General features: G+C 52.3%; 2 protein-coding genes across 2 annotated transcripts in view; one reads left to right on the top strand and one right to left on the bottom strand.

The window, feature by feature from the left end:
* The window catches only part of ABHD2 (abhydrolase domain containing 2, acylglycerol lipase), an 88,083-nt gene that overhangs the window by 64,141 nt on the left and 7,926 nt on the right, over nucleotides 1-16,016 (top strand). The gene's annotated exons all lie outside the window — the stretch shown is intronic.
* On the bottom strand, nucleotides 285-15,496 carry RLBP1 (retinaldehyde binding protein 1). The gene is made up of 8 exons (XM_038419498.2): nucleotides 15,260-15,496; nucleotides 12,873-12,910; nucleotides 7,439-7,567; nucleotides 5,472-5,676; nucleotides 3,917-4,095; nucleotides 3,008-3,166; nucleotides 1,838-1,948; nucleotides 285-1,145 (listed from the first exon to the last, which is right to left on the bottom strand). Exons 2-8 carry the CDS (start codon nucleotides 12,882-12,884, stop codon nucleotides 987-989), a joined length of 954 nt encoding a protein of 317 aa, XP_038275426.1. The 5' UTR covers nucleotides 12,885-12,910; nucleotides 15,260-15,496; the 3' UTR covers nucleotides 285-986.

Here is a 16,016-nt window from a genome sequence, read left to right as displayed (position 1 = left end):
CTCCAGTGAGAAGCGCTGTCAGCACCACTGGTGGGGGTGTTAGCATCAAGGACGTTCCACTAGCTGTTCCTAATGCATCCTGTGTCCCTCCTGCTGCACCAGGTCCCCTGGCATCATTGGAGGAAGGTGGAATGCTATCTGCATCCTCTCCTTCTGGCCACAACCTTTCATCAACCCTTAGAAACACCAGTGTATCTAGCCTCTTCCTGGCCGACAATGACACTCCTTGGCTCATTTATGTGCAGTCCCTGCCCCTCCAATGCAAAGGGACCCAAAGCATCCCAGCTGTTGAGTACTTTATTTCTCTGTGTACATATTTCAAACAGCACTTCTTGGGGCTCTCCTGCGATGATGGACTCTGGCTGTGTCATCCACACAGTTGTACGTGATGCTCGGCGCGCTCTCTCCACTACTGGGGGCTGTCCTACTGCTTTCCTGCCACACTGCTCCCCTTCCTCAGCTGTAGTCACCTGTCACTAGCGAGGCCTCCAGGTACATTGCTTTGGATGGGCAAATACTGGCCTTAGAGATCTGCTTTTCCACTGCCTCTCACCCTCACAAGCCAGGCCAGCAAGCACAAGGAAAGGCACTTTGCAACTACTACACTACCCAGGCTGGAGGCTAGCAGGGGAGCAGCCGTGGTCCAGTGTTCAGGTGAGGGGAGGGGTTAAGCAGTGGTAGTTCTGATTGCCTCTTCCGAGCAGCCTGACCCTCTCTTCCCCATTCAGTTGCTGCTCTGTCCTCTCTTAGCAGTTTCAGGGCGTACTATGGAACAGGCCATTTATGAGAGAGAGAAGATCCTTCCCAAGACTCGGGGCAGCAGGCCCTGCTGCCTTGTGGGAGTTTGGATGGGTAAAGAGCATGTGTGGAGGTACGCACCCAGAGTTTATCATCATAAGCGGTCATGCGATCAATGCTACAGTAAGGGGGTGGTTAAAGGGCCACCTCTAGTCCTATTGTATAGGGAAGCAGGGAGGGGATCTGCTTTATAGAGCTGTGTCTTCAGCCTCGATCTGGGGCCCGAAAAGCTTCTCAGCAATGGTTTTGCCATCATATTTGGGCAGGTTACCACCAAAATCTGCTGGCAAGATGTCAGCATCGATCTCCTGGTAGAAGGAATCCAGCTCCTCCCCATGCACAAAGACCTGGAGTGAGATGGGAAGGAGGGACACAGAGCTGAGCATAGCCACATGCACAGGGGCTTTCAGACACACAAAGGGGAGCACATCCTCCTAGACAGCATGCCTCAGTCCTGAGGAAGCCAGATGATGCCAGTTGGATGGCTGGCAGAGGCCCTCAGCAGACTAACCGTGAGCTGCCCAAACAGCTCTTCCTTGAGGGGCACTGCAAGTTTATCTTCCCAGCTGGTCCCCAAATGAAACAGCAGTGGGGGTGATCTTAGCAGTCATCCCCCTGGGCATGGTGAGCTAAATGCAGTAAGCAGGTGCCCCCACCACTTCATACATCCCTCCTTGTTCAACCCATTTTCCTACAGGGCTCTGTCTGTGCATACCTGCCAGCTCCTACACCCTGGCATTGCTGGGAAGAGCTCAGTAAAACCCTGACTACGGGAAACACTACAGCTCAATGGGAGGTCGATAAACCAGGTTTGAGCATGTTTATCCATTTAGCCACTGACTGTGTTTCTCTCATTGTCTGGCAGACTGGCATTAGCAGAGTCCACCCAGGAGCAAAGAAGCCATTAGGCAGAGAAGCACTTTATCCCTTGGGTTTTCTTTGCTTTGTCCTTATTTGGGTCAGAGCCTTTGTGTTCCCTGGCCCCACCCCTCTCTGCCTCTGCAGGGACAGTTCATGCTTGCCTTTCCCCCACACTCACCCTCTCCAGGAGTTTGCTCTTCAGGAAAGGTTTGACCACGTTGTAGGTGGTGGTGAAATACCAAGGCTGGTGGATGAAGTGAATAGCCTTGAATCGAGCTGGGAAGGAGTCCTACAGATCCCAAACCCATACAAAGAGTGTTACATGGGCGGCGTGGGCATACCAAGAAAGCAATATGCAGGTGGGGCAAGGCAGCCGTGGCATGGGTGGAAAAAGTCACCAGAGATGGGCTATTTCTTTCCTCTTCTCCTTCTTTTCCCATCACCCCATTCCCTGTTAAAACCCCACTTCTCGCAACCATCTTGAGGGCCCTTTTGTGTTACCCTACTACTGAGGACTGTGCACTGTTCTGCCACTGTGCAAAGCCAGTTGTGTGCTGAGGCATTGCTAGGCAGCAGTAACATCTCAAGGTCCACAGGAAAAATACCTCTCTACAGTCTAGTTCTCATGGCAGGAGCTGCCGGAGCCCTCTCTCTTTGGTCTTATTCCAAGAGCACAGGATCAGCCAAATTCTGGGTGTGAATTTTAGTCTGGCCCAACTAGTGTCTCAATGGGAAGAATGGTGGGGATGAACCTTGTGCATGTGACATGACATCAGCCAGCGAACACGGTAGGGGATGGTGACTTCACTTTCAGAAGTAACTTTTTGGTGGGGCTGAGGGCATGAGAAGATGGTCTTGCAGAATGATGCCAACCACACTTGCACTGCCAAGCAGGGCAAAGAGCAGCTCAGGGAATGCCACGTCTGCTAGGTGGAGCTGCATCTTCACAGGAATTATGAACTTCTAATGAACCCATGACTAGGGTACCATTTCTGGCTTCAGCCTCTCTCTGCAAGGTGCTGCTTTCAGCAAGGATGTTTGCATCAGCCAGCAAGTCTTGGCTGCCCAGTGTAGTCTCTACAGGGAGCCAGTACTGAATGATGAGAGCTCCAGTATGGATCTTACTAGTACAGTAGTGCCTGTCTACATAAAGGAATTTTCTATACCTAAAATACCTTAGTGCTGCTATCCTTGACTTATCCCCTCCCTGGGCCAGGTGAATGCCTCATGGCCCTGCAGATTCCACAGGGTTCGTTTGCCACTGCTTTGAGTCCCATCTCCTATGGGCAACCTAAGCCTGTATCCCCCTCTTGTTGCCTACATGGGGGTAGCAGAGGGATAGCTTCACCTGCAGCATATCCACCATCTTCTTGAGTTCGGAGGGTTTGATGCCAGACGCCTGCTGCATGGTGAAGCCCTTGAAGTTCTCAATGATGCAGAGTCCGTTGATCTGGGTCTCTTCGTTCTCCAGCAGCTTCTCTAAAATAACGCAATATGCGCGAAGAATCTGAGCCGGAGGAAGAGAGACAGAGGTCATTAACGTGCAAGTGCAAGGGCCTGGCCAGGTCCAGCCATTATGGATCCCCTAGCATATTTCCCCAGAATCGGAGTGTTATCCCCAGCATCCTGTTCAAGTTCCAGCTCTGCCAATGATATTCTGCCTGCCTAAATTCTCCTGGCTTCTTCCTCACTTCTTATCCACATTATGTGGTGTTGCTGTGTGCTGTTAAACAGCTGCCCTATTCCACACTAGAGGCTGGTGCATTTCAGTGCTACATGAGTGATTCCCATAAATACAATCGGGTACCATATGAATCAAGATGGGTCAAGAGAATGTGTAAGTTGCACAGTGCAGACTCGTCTCACCTGCTGAGTGTGTTTGGGCAGGTCCCTTCCCCTCTCTGTATAATGGAATAGCAATAGTGACCTTGCTTTGTAAAGTACTCCGAGCTCTGCTGATGAAACGTGCTATCTGAATTCTAAGTGTTGTTCGTACTGTGACACCCGCTTCTTATGGCCTGTGGAGTGTGTTCAGGGTTTCCTTGGGCTGGAACATGCTCTAGCCATGCAAGCAGAGATATTACTTAGTAACATCAAGCTTGGGGGAAATAGCTTTGCTTAGACCTTGATCCCCAGAATGGGAGAGGTGAGACCCCCTGCTCTAATATTGAGGGAAAGAGGAGCCTGGGATCGGACACCCCTAGGAGTGCATGGGGAGTGGAGCTCTGACATGTCTGAGCAGCACAGCTGAGCTGACCTCGTCAAAAGTGATCTCTTCGTAATCCCAGTTCTCAATGTTGAAGAGCATCACCACTCGGCCGTATTTGTCCCTGCTGGCCAGGATGCCGGGGTAGCCAGCCTCGATGGTGCTGCGCACGGCCTCAGGCGTCAGGTTATCAAAGAGCTCTGGGTACTGCTGGCGGAAGTTTACATAGCCTGGAGTTAGCAAGAGAGAGAGCGTATGCCAAGGTCTGGGATGAGAACAAATTCCCTTCCGATGTCAGCGCTGGGACCGAGCCCTGCCCCCAAGGAGCTTGCGCTGCGGTGAGTGAAGGGCCAAGGAGTCTGGTTCTAGCTGCTCCTGGATCTTGTGTGTTCCCAATGCAGAATAAGGTGTGGTTTTGGACTGCACAAAGGCCCACGCCCAGAGCTCCAGTCAGGCCTGCTTCATGTCAGCCACAAGAGGTTGGTGCACCCTAAACTCGCTGCACAAGTGAATGGTACTCCACAGGGCAAAGGGGAATCTACTAGCTGCAGTCAGGACAGTGCCACACTCCACTCAGATGAGATTCAGAAGTACCACCCAGCACAGAACATTACCCTTCTTTCCTGCTTGGTACCCAAGGATCTTGAAGGTACCTGGTTTGAGACCAGCACAGCTAAAAACCTGCTCCAGCCTGGCACATCACAGCTCTCCCCAGCTGGGAGCCACAGTTGTCCTTCCCTGACTGCATATTACCCCTCCTCATCTCGAGAGCCCCAGCTGACCCCCCCATGTCCCTCCTCAGTCTTGGGAGCCTGATCAGTGATTTTGATGGTGTATGTTGTTTCATTCCTCCTCTGCTGAGTGACTCGCTGCACTCTCCCATAGCCAGCCCCGCCCCCAGCCCCACTTTCTTGGCATCCTGTAGCCATTAAAGGCTGTCAGGCATGAAATGAGGAAACTTGCCCTGGGAAAATGCCAATGGACAAAATGCCTCCCTTGCCAGTGGCTTCTGCTTATCTTCCAATCCACTGCCACTAATTACGGCCTCGTTATCCCAGACACAGAAACAAAGGAGCCTGGAGTCAGAGCCAATGCCTTTGTGGCCACCTCAGTCTGGGGCCACCTTTCCATCTCCCCCTTCCCTCCACCCCAACCTGCCTCGGCAGGTCAGCACACAAAGGTGCTTCAGTTGTCACTGCCTGTTGGAATCCTAGGGCAAGAGCTCCCAGAGGAGCTGAGCACCTCACTGCTCCTGCCTGCCCCACACTGGCCCCACCTGCCCCTCTGGCATCATCTGTTGCCCCACAACCTCCAGTCCTTTTGCCCACCTCTTATCTTCTCCCCTTACATCATTCTTACACCTGGACCCTGGCAGCAGCAGGATACACTGGGGCAAATGGGGACATCAGCCCCACTCCGCAGGGTGTAAGACGGTGGGGATGGATGCTGCATGGAGCCCTATGTCTTACTTGACATCAGGCCTGGGGTGGGACATGGGCTACTGTTGATGCAAGGGGGATATGGATCTGCCCACAGGAGCGGGGGGTGCCCTTGCCCCCAGCTTGAAGACTAGGGAAGGTTAGTGGAGAGGAAGGGAGTGCTCCACCTTTCAGTAGGTCATAAGCTCTGTTGACGTCGAACTTGCGGGCGCGGATGAAGCGAAGGAAGAAGGAGTCATCCTTTCCTTTCACCTTCTCCACCACTGCCTTGCACACCTCCTCGCCCCCACTGCCTCTCTCACGCACCAGCTCCCGGAGCTCCTTCACGGCCGACTCCCGCTTCTCCTCTGTCTCATTCAGCTCGTCCTTTGCCTAGGGCAGGGTGGAAGGAGACAGGTGCCTGATGCAGCAGTAGCACTACTTAGAGGGAGCGAGGCTCCTGGACCCATGACTGCACAGCCAGAACACAGGGTTTCCTGCCCCCGTAGCGCAGGCTCCAGCTGAAGACTTCATGTGCCATTTACTGCTGCTTTACTGGCACCCAGACTCTCCTGCTTCAACTGCAGGAGAGACAAGGCCTGCCAGCCTGTGCAGTCACCCTAGGCCCAGGGGCTCTGTCAGTGCCCTGGCCTCCAAGCCTCCCATGAGGGACTGACTCATCACCTGCATTAGTAGCAGCTGCAAGAGGAGATAGCTTCAGATGCCTGAGCACCAAGAGGCGGTTTTAGGTTTGACATTAGTGAGGGGTTAAGATACTGCTCATGAAATGGATAACTGGCCGCAGCTAGGCAGAGCAGAGTCGGGCTGTGCAGACCCTCCCCTCGCTGCTCTTTGAATGCCCTTCTGATTAACCTAATCTAGCCAAACGGGTTTCAATGGCACCTCAGTCGTGCCTTAAAGCACCGTCGCAGCCCCACATCTCTGCTGTCCCAGTCTTGGGACTCCACCCTGCTCTGCAGATTCCCCTCCAGTCTGCCTTGTACACACACACTCCCACCCCCCGCTCTCACTACTCGCCTTTCTTCAATATTGACAGATCCCCTCGAGGGGCGCAAAGACATCTGCTCCCCATTTGCCTGTGTGACCCCGTGCTGGTTAGAGCAGTGTTGCTCTCCAGTCCTACAGACCTTGGCTGCTCTGGGGTGGAGGATTTGGGACAGTGTCTCTGCCTTGCTTGGCAGATTCCATGTCATCGCCTGGCCTGTTCTCTGTGAGCTGGCCTGTGAGCTGTTGGCCACATCACTCCTCGAGACCCAGATTATGGAGGAGGGCAGCTGTGCCAGTGTCACTGTAAGGGCTTGGTGTCTGTCTCTCATCCTTAAATGAGGCTCCTGTGAGGAAGCTTCCAGACCTGCTCCCTCAGACAAAGGATCCGTTGGAGAGATTTCCTCTGAGATCAGAGCAGATTAATCCCCTTCCTCACTCTGCTTTAGGGGACACATCCTACACCCCACAACTAAGCCTTATCCCCTTCCTCTGTCACACCTCCCCTCTGCCTCCTTGTGGCTGAGACTTAGCCACCTGCCTCCCCCATACACTTGTCCCCTCCTCTCTCACTATCCGATGGGTTCGTTTGTGGGGGGCAGCCTGTTCACACTCCCCCAGAACCACCGCAAAGGGGTTGCATGTATCCCCTGGCAGGGATGGGGTTAAAGCCGCTCCCCAGACAACCATCTCTCCCTGTGCGCTGCTAACCAGTGGGGGCTCCCAGCAAGGAGCCTGAGGAGCCTCATTAGCAGGCAGCCAAGTGGCAGATGGGTGGGGTACAAACCCCAGAGGAAGAGGCAGCCATGCAAATATATTGTATACAGCTCGGCCAGCCAGAGAAAGGCACTCTGCCCCGGCTGGGTGCTCAGTGGCATCTAGTGGCCAGCAGGGTCAGCAGCCTCGTGGAGGTGGGGAATGACTAGGGTCTTGTCTGAGTAATGGGAGCAATGTGGGGGTGGGAACGTTGATAGGTAGCAGGGGACGATGAGCAGGGGCAGAGGCTCAGCCTCAGATGGTTCAAAGGAGAATCCGTCCTGTTCCCATCTCCTTGGTACCTCCTGCCCCCTCGCTTGCTCCCCACCCCCTGGTACGTGACCTCCCCGTGGGCCTGGCTTTCCTGCCCCCTCTCCCATGCTGTGGCTCTCACCTTCTGAATGGTGTGCAGGGGGACCTTGTCACACTTTCCGAAGATGGGGCCATGGTCCTTAGTGGTGAGTCGCTCGAGTTTGGTGCGAAGAGCTTGCTCCTCCTCGGAGACGATCCGGAACGTTCCAGTCTGGGACCAAAACCACAGCTCGATGAGAAGACATTGCCAGGCTCGCCAGGCCCAGGCTGGGGCTGTTCATGCAGTGAGCCCTGAGAGCAGAGATGCCTACTGTGCCCATGGCAACGCCTGAGATGCCAGCTCCCTGCGCTGACTTATCCAGCAAAGGTAACAGGGTCGCCATGGAAGTCGCGAGGGGGGGAGCTCCCTCGGGCTGGGGGGGGTAATGGGGTCCGTGTTGGGGTCAGCAAGGGGGGGCTCCCTCGGGCTGGGGGGGTAATGGGGTCCGTGTTGGGGTCAGCAAGGGGAGGGCTCCCTCGGGCTAGGGGAGTAATGGGGTCCGTGTTGGGGTCAGCAAGGGGAGGGCTCCCTCGGGCTGGGGGAGGTAATGGGGTCCGTGTTGGGGTCAGCAAGGGAAGGGCTCCCTCGGGCTAGGGGGGTAATGGGGCCCGTGTTGGGGTTAGCAAGGGGAAGGCTCCCTCGGGATGGGGGAGGTAATGGGATCTGTGTTGGGGTCAGCAGGGGGACGGTTCCCTCAGACTGTAAGAAGTGTCAGAGCTCGGTTCTGGTTTATATGGGGAAAAAGGTTGCAATGAGACCTGTGTCAGGGTTGGACAGGGAGAAGGTTCCCTCTGCCATTGTGTTTTGGCTCCTGCACTTATCGTGGGCTGACAGAATAAATCTAGTTTATATTTGAAAGAAGCCTTCAAGCTCATGAGATTGGCAAATGCCTTTACTCTGTGCACACAAATCCCCCATTAACACATGCAATCACCCAGGCAAATAGCATGGTGCGATTTTGTGGGTGCCTTTGAGGAAACCCTGAGGAAACGTGGTCCTTGTTGTCTCACCGTGAGCCACAGGAGCTGCTCAGAGAACACACATGGCCAGCTATGAGAGACTTGGTAGTGCTGCCACTCAAAAGTGTCCCCTTCTGTCCTCTTCCAGCTCTATGGAGAATGGGGGTGGGGGTCTGACTGTTAGCTCGGGAAACAGAAGGTGCTGGTGACACCCAGGAAGTGTGGGGGAGAGGAAGGCAGAGGATGGGAGAAGTGATTAGGGTTGGAGGGAAATGAGGGAAGGAATTTGGCAGTGTGTGACCTCCAGAAGAAGAAAGGGGAGTGTCCATGTACCAGCAACGCAGATACAGGTAAGCAACCGTTTTCATGTTCTCTCCACAGGTACTAATGCGGAGAGTGGACTAGATGATACATCTGAGGGAAGGGAACAGAAGGAGACTCCGCCGATTGGAAGGCATGAGATGCGCTGTCCTAGGGATGGGGGTTCCACGATCACTGCTCCCAAGAGAAGGAAGCGGGTGGTGGTGGTTAGGGACTCTCTGCTCAGGGGGACTGAGTCATCTATCTGCCGCCCTGACCAGGAAAACCGAGAAGTCTGCTGATTGCCAGGAGCTAGGATTCACGATGTGACGGAGAGACTGCCGAGACTCATCAAGCCTTTGGATCGCTACCCCTTCCTGCTTCTCCACGTGGGCACCAATGATACTGCCAGGAATGACCTTGAGCAGATCACTGCAGACTACGTGGCTCTGGGAAGAAGGATAAAGGAGTTTGAGGCACAAATGGTGTTCTTGTCCATCCTCCCCGTGGAAGGAAAAGGCCTAGGTAGAGACCGTCGAATCATGGAAGTCAATGAATGGCTACGCAGGTGATGTTATAGAGAAGGCTTTGGATTCTTTGACCATGGGATGGTGTCTCAAGAAGGAGGAGTGCGAGGCAGAGACAGGCTCCACCTAACGAAGAGAGGGAAGAGCATTTTCGCAAGCAGGCTGGCTAACCTAGTTAGGAGGGCTTTAAACTAAGTTCATCAGGGGAAGGAGACCAAAGCCCTGTGGTAAGTGGGGAAGTGGGATACCGGGAGGAAGCGCGAGAGGGGAGGGCTCCTGCCTCATACTAAGAAAGCAGGACAAACAGCAAGTTATCTCAAGTGCCTATACACAAATACAAGAAGCCTGGGAAACAAGCAGGGAGAACTGGAAGTCCTGGCACAGTCAAGGAATTATGATGTGATTGGAATAATGGAGACTTGGTGGGATAACTCACATGACTGGAGTACTGTCATGGATGGATATAAACTGTTCAGGAAGGACAGGCAGGGCAGAAAAGGTGGGGAAGTTGCTTTGTATGTAAGAGAGCAGTATGACTGCTCAGAGCTCTGGTATGAAACTGCAGAAAAAACCTGAGTCTCTGGATTAAGTTCAGAAGCGTGAGCAACGTGGGTGATGTTGTGGTGGGAGTCTGCTATAGACCACTGGACCAGGGGGATGAGGTGGACGAGGCTTTCTTCTGGCAACTAACGGAAGTTACTAGATCGCAGGCCCTGGTTCTCATGGGAGACTTCAATCACCCTGATATCTACTGGGAGAGCAATACAGCAGTGCACAGACAATCCAGGAAGTTTTTGGAAAGTGTAGGGGACAATTTCCTGGTGCAAGTGCTGGAGGAACCAACTAGGGGCAGAGCTCTTCTTGACCTGTTGCTCACAAACTGGGAAGAATTAGTACGGGAAGCAAAAGTGGATGGGAACCTGGTAGGTAGTGACCACGAGATGGTCGAGTTCAGGATCCTGACCTAAGGGAAAAAGGAGAGCAGCAGAATATGGACCCTGGACTTCAGAAAAGCAGACTTTGACTCCCTCAGGGAACTGATGGGCAGGATCCCCTGGTAGAATAACATGAGGGGGAAAGGAGTCCAGGAGAGCTGGCTGTATTTTAAAGAATCCTTATTGATGTTACAGGGACAAACCATCCCGATGTGTAGAAAGAATAGTAAATATGGCAGATGACCAGCTTGGCTTAACAGTGAAATCCTTGCTGATCTTAAACACAAAAAAGAAGCTTACAAGAATTGGAAGATTGGACAAATGACCAGGGAGGAATATAAAAATATTGTTCAGGCATGCAGGAGTGAAATCAGGAAGGCCAAATCACACTTGGAGTTGCAGCTAGCAAGAGATAAGAGTAACAAGAAGGGTTTCTTCAGGTATGTTAGCAACAAGAAGAAAGTCAAGGAAAGTGTGGGCCCCTTACTAAATGAGAGAGGCAGCCTAGTGACGTAGGATGTGGAAAAAGCTAATGTACTCAGTGCTTTTTTTGCCTCTGTCTTCATGAACAAGGTCAGCTCCCAGACTACTGCACTGGGCAGCACAGCATGGGGAGGAGGTGACCAGCCCTCTGTGGAGAAAGAAGTGGTTAGGGGCTATTTTAAAAAAGCTGGACAAGCACAAGTCCAGGGGGCCAGATGCGCTGCATCCGAGAGTGCTAAAGGAGTTGGCAGATGTGATTGCAGAGCCATTGGCCATTATCTTTGAAAACTCATGGCGATCGGGGGAGGTCCCGGATGACTGGAAAAAGATTAATGTAGTGCCCATCTTTAAAAAAGGGAAGAAGGAGGATCCTGGGAACTACAGGCCAGTCAGCCTCACCTCAGTCCCTGGAAAAATCATGGAGCAGGTCCTCCAGGAATCAATTCTGAAGCACTTAGAGGAGAGGAAAGTGATCGGGAACAATCAGCATGGATTCACCAAGGGCAAGTCATGCCTGACTAATCTAATTGCCTTCTATGATGAGATAACTGGCTCTGTGGATGAGGGGAAAGCAGTGGATGTTGTTCCTTGACTTCAGCAAAGCTTTTGACACGGTCTCCCACAGTATTCTTGCCAGCAAGTTAAAGAAATATGGGCTGGATGAACGGATTATAAGGTGGATAGAAAGCTGGCTAGATTGTCGGGCTCAACGGGTAGTGATCAATAGCTCCATGTCTAGGTTGGCAGCCGGTATCAAGTGGAGTGCCCCAAGGGTCGGTCCTTGGGCCGGATTTGTTCAATATCTTCATGAATGATCTGGAGGATGGCGTGGATTGCACCCTCAGCAAGTTTGCAGATGACACTAAACTGGGAGAAGAGGTAGATACGCTGGAGGGTAGGGATAGGATACAGAGGGCCCTAGACAAATTAGAGGATTGGGCCAAAAGAAATCTGATGAGGTTCAACAAGGACAGAGTCCTGCACTTAGGACGGAAGAATCCCATGCACCGCTACAGACTAGGGACCGAATGGCTAGGCAGCAGTTCTGCAGAAAAGGACCTAGGGGTTACAGTGGACGAGAAGCTGGATATGAGTCAACAGTGTGCCCTTGTTGCCAAGAAGGCCAATGGCATTTTGGGCTGTATAAGTAGGGGCATTGCCAGCAGATTGAGGGACGTGATCGTTCCCCTCTATTCGACATTGGTGAGGCCTCATCTGGAGTACTGTGTCTAGTTTTGGGCTTCACACTACAAGAAGGATGTGGAAAAATTAGAAAACGTCCAGCAGAGGGCAACAAGAATTATTAGGGGACTGGAACACATGACTTATGAGGAGAGGCTGAGGGAACTGGGATTGTTTAGTCTGCGCAAGAGAAGAATGAGGGGGGATTTGATAGCTGCTTTTAACTACCTGAAAGGGGGTTCCAAAGAGGATGTTCTCAGTGGTAGCAGAACAAGGAGTAATGGTCTCAAGTTGCAGTGGGGGAGGTTTAAGTTGGATATTAGGAAAAACTTTTTCACTAAGAGGGTGGTGAAGCACTGGAATGCGTTACCTAGGGAGGTGATGGAATCTCCTTCCTTTGAAGTTTTTAAGGTCAGGCTTGACAAAGGCCTGGCTAGGATGATTTAGTTGGGGATTGTTCCTGCTTTGAGCAGGGGGTTGGACTAGATGACCTCCTGAGGTCCCTTCCAACCCTGATATTCTAGGATTCTAAGGAACTGAACTTACTGATGGCTTGAGCTGTAGGCTATAAAGTAGGAGAAGAAATGGGCCTGGAAGGCACCTAGGCAGACAGCATGTTCTCACACAGTGGATCCAATTCAGTCACTGCAGCAGGATGCAAGCCAGTGGGACTTTTCACGCCTGCTAGATGTTGTACTCTACTGCACTAAGATATTTCGATAGCTTCCATTGCGTGTGAGCTCACGATTGGTGCAGCGAACACTGTGTAAATACCTGCATGGCAAGCCACTAGATCACTGTGCTGACCATTCAGAATAGAGTCAGTTTATGTGTGTGTGCCCATTAATATCAATGCTGATCCAACCTGACTGCCAACCTTATATCCCCGCACCTAGCTGGCTGAGAAACTGGGAAGTCAGGTTGTTGTGCACATCACCTGGGCCTGGCACTGTGGAAAAGGAATGTTTACAGCCCAGCTGGCTTTCCCCAGCTCTGTGAGTGAATGGAGAGCAATGGCCCATTCTTGGCCCGAGTTCCCTGTTAGTGCAGGGGAGGGGACACTGCAAAACTGAACAATGGAAGTACTCACTATTGCAGACATGCTGCTTCCTTATCGTCCACTGGACACTGAAAGAGACAAGGAAGAATCCCACATTAACTCTAGCTGGGGAAGCATTTCTAAAGCTTTCCCCTGCCCCAACACCAGCCAGGAAGCTTGCCCTGGCCTGAACACACCCTACCTGCTCTCCAGCTCTACAGGAGTCAGGAGCAGGGGTGGAGAATTTGTCTGGAGATGGGATGTAAATGGGATTCGCCATCAGATGCCCACCTCTCCCCTTCACTTAATTCAGATAATAATTAATGCCACCTTCTGCCCATGGAGCTCAAGCGGTTTTATAAATATTAAGATTAACGTTTGCCAAAGTAGCCTTGCAATTTGGGTGTCTTTATTCTGACTCCTGATGACTGATTTTTCAGGGATGCTGAGGACTCCCAGCTCCTATCTGGGGTTTTGGCAAACTGTATTCTGAGCAATAAGGAGGTCCCAGTGGGCATCACCACAGACCCCCTGAGCTCAGTCAGTTAGGTTCTATCTTCTTCCTTCATGGAAGACAGAAACACCTAGTTCCATTGTGGTCAGGAAGCAGATGGAGGGATTCCATGCAGCACAGCTGGTACCAGTGCACGGAGCCAGCTGAGAATTTCATCTGGCAACCAGTCCATAAAGGATCTGGTGAGAGTCACTTTGGCTGTGGAATACTCTAAGCCAGAGGCACCTGATGAAGGTTGGGCATAGATCAGCGTTCATGTCTTGCTCCCCGTCAGTACTCTGCCTGGGCTGGGGAAGCTAATGATACAACCAGCGGACCAAATTTGGTGATGAATCCTGGTTACCGTGCCACCTGAGCTACATTTTGCATACACTAAGAAGAAAGTCAGATAGTCCGAGATAGGTTTCCGGTGGAGGTTTCACGCAGCTCTGTAGTGCCTCCATAAAGCTAGAAGAGTCTTTCCAGGATGGCCAGTCTAATGTCTTGTGCTGCCAGCGTTGCCTAGTAGGGTTGGACAATTCCAAGAAAGGTGCCTTCCCACTTCTAATTCTCTACTTGACTCCATGGCTCCCCGTTCTCTAATTCAAGGGTTACAGCTGGTCCGCAAGAGTCTTTGCAGGAACATGAAGAGGAATGCACAGAACCCCCTATTGTAATCTGAGGCAGTATCTTGAGTTCATGCTTTTGTTGTGATAGCAGCTCCCCAGACCTGCCTGAAGTTTTATGAAGAGCAACAATACATTCTATTTCTATCAAGCTCTTAATCCCAAAGGACCCAGAGTGCTTTCCAAATTATGGACCTACTTCTTGACTTTGCTGGGGCTGCACAAGTATAAGTGGGAGAAGAACTTGCCCCTTTTATCTAGGAATCATTTCATCCCCCATTGACAAGCAGGTATTTCAGTCCTGGAGTACCCTACCCAGTGCTGCCAATGCACCTGGATCCTGAACTGCTGAACTTCCTGCTATACCCATCCAGAGCCCTTCACTCAGCTCTGTTCTTGGACCTCAAACCACTGGACAGCAAAAAAACATAGCATCTCTTCCATGCATGATTCACTCTTTCAGGTAGAGGTTCCTCAATTCTCTGACAGGCAGATGCATCTGTTCCCCCTTATTGCCCAAATCCTAGCTGTGAAGGATCCTGTTTGAATGCACCAGACAGAAAATAATTCTCCTTGATCAACTTCCACCCACAGACAGTAGGACTCCTTTCATCATGCTTGTTGCCCAGCTCCCTGTTCCCTCCCGGAGGTGGGTTGATGTTTCTGCTTGACTTGCCATTCAAGTCCTTTTTTGTAAAGTGAGATCCATTTCCACAGCGGGACCAGAGGTGGTGTTACTGAGGCTATCAAATGGGTTGGGAAGAACCAGCAAGGAGAGTTCTGAATGGACAAACAGACCTTCCCTCCTGAGAACCCAAATGCCCTGTTCCCAAAGCTCCCAGGAGCAGCTGCAGGTAACTCAAGCACTAATGAGCAGCCCAGATGGGCAGCCACTAAAAGCGGCTGTTTGTCAACACACAACAGGGAGGATGAGCTGCAAACACGAAGGTCTCCGCCAAGCTCCTCTGAGCAGCTTCTGCTGCAGGAGGGAGACTGGCAGGTTGGCAGCAGCACTGCATGGGGCTCTCCATCCTGTAGGACCCCCAGTTTCTCCTGTCAGTGAAGCCAGTCTCTCTAGAGCTGTTTAGATCAAAGACACTTAGTCCCTTACAGTGCTTCCCCCCCTGCCCGTTGTCTATCAGGCTGGGAAGGGAAGGAAGGGGAGCATCTTGCTCAGGGCATTTCAAACTACAACTGGACTAAGCCCTGGAGAACTGGCTCTAGGGACCAATCCTGGGTTGGCCCCCAGGAGCAGGTAGGGGGCCTGGTTTAACATCTCTGTTACTACGAGCCTGAGCCGCAGAGTCCCGAATACTTACCGGGCTGCGAGAAGCCAAACCGTCCTGGAGGGGTCAGCGTGTGCAGTTGGGGGGCAGTGGAGAGGAGACCTGACACAGACAGCGAGGGAGTGAGCAGGGCCGGAGTGGAGCGGGGGAAACCCAGGCGAAAGCTTTGTAGAGTCACCGGGTTGGGATTAGGCCGTCACAAGGCATCACTCACAGCGGCTTTTTAATTAAGTCTGCTCAAAACAGGCAAGAGACCCCATTAAAAAATACAAAAGGCAGATGAGGAGTGGGAGGGAGGGAGCAAGTGGCCTCTTGGCTGGCGGGGGAGGGGGGCAGAGAGAGGGGGAAGCCAGTGCGATCTTGGGCCGATTAGTGAAGTATAAAAGCTTCTTATTGTGTAACTGGGCCTTGCTCATTAGTGTTCGGCAGTGTGGAAAGGGGAGTGGGGGGCAGAGGAAGTGGGCAGAGTGCCACTCCCCGCTCCTGCAAAAACTCCCTCTGTGTCCTCTAATGCAGAGAGACATGGCTCCATGACAGCGATCACTGAATGGAGGCTAAGGGGGCTGGGTGGGAGGGATGGAGAGAGGGCAGGGCCCTGGGTATGTTTGTGTCCTCCACGCTCTGGCTCATCCCTACTCCCACCCAGGTGCTCAGGGATAAAGGCAATCGCCAGGTTGCTCCCAAGCCCTGCCCTTGGGCTCACAGATGCATTAGCTGTTAGAATTTGTGAGCGAATTTGGTCAGGAAAGCATGAGGAGCTGGCGCCAGGGAACAGAACTAGCAGAGTGCA

This window comes from Dermochelys coriacea, chromosome 10 (assembly GCF_009764565.3).
Source record: "Dermochelys coriacea isolate rDerCor1 chromosome 10, rDerCor1.pri.v4, whole genome shotgun sequence".
NCBI classification, from domain to species: domain Eukaryota; kingdom Metazoa; phylum Chordata; order Testudines; family Dermochelyidae; genus Dermochelys; species Dermochelys coriacea.
This window is presented reverse-complemented; position numbering and strand designations above follow the sequence as displayed.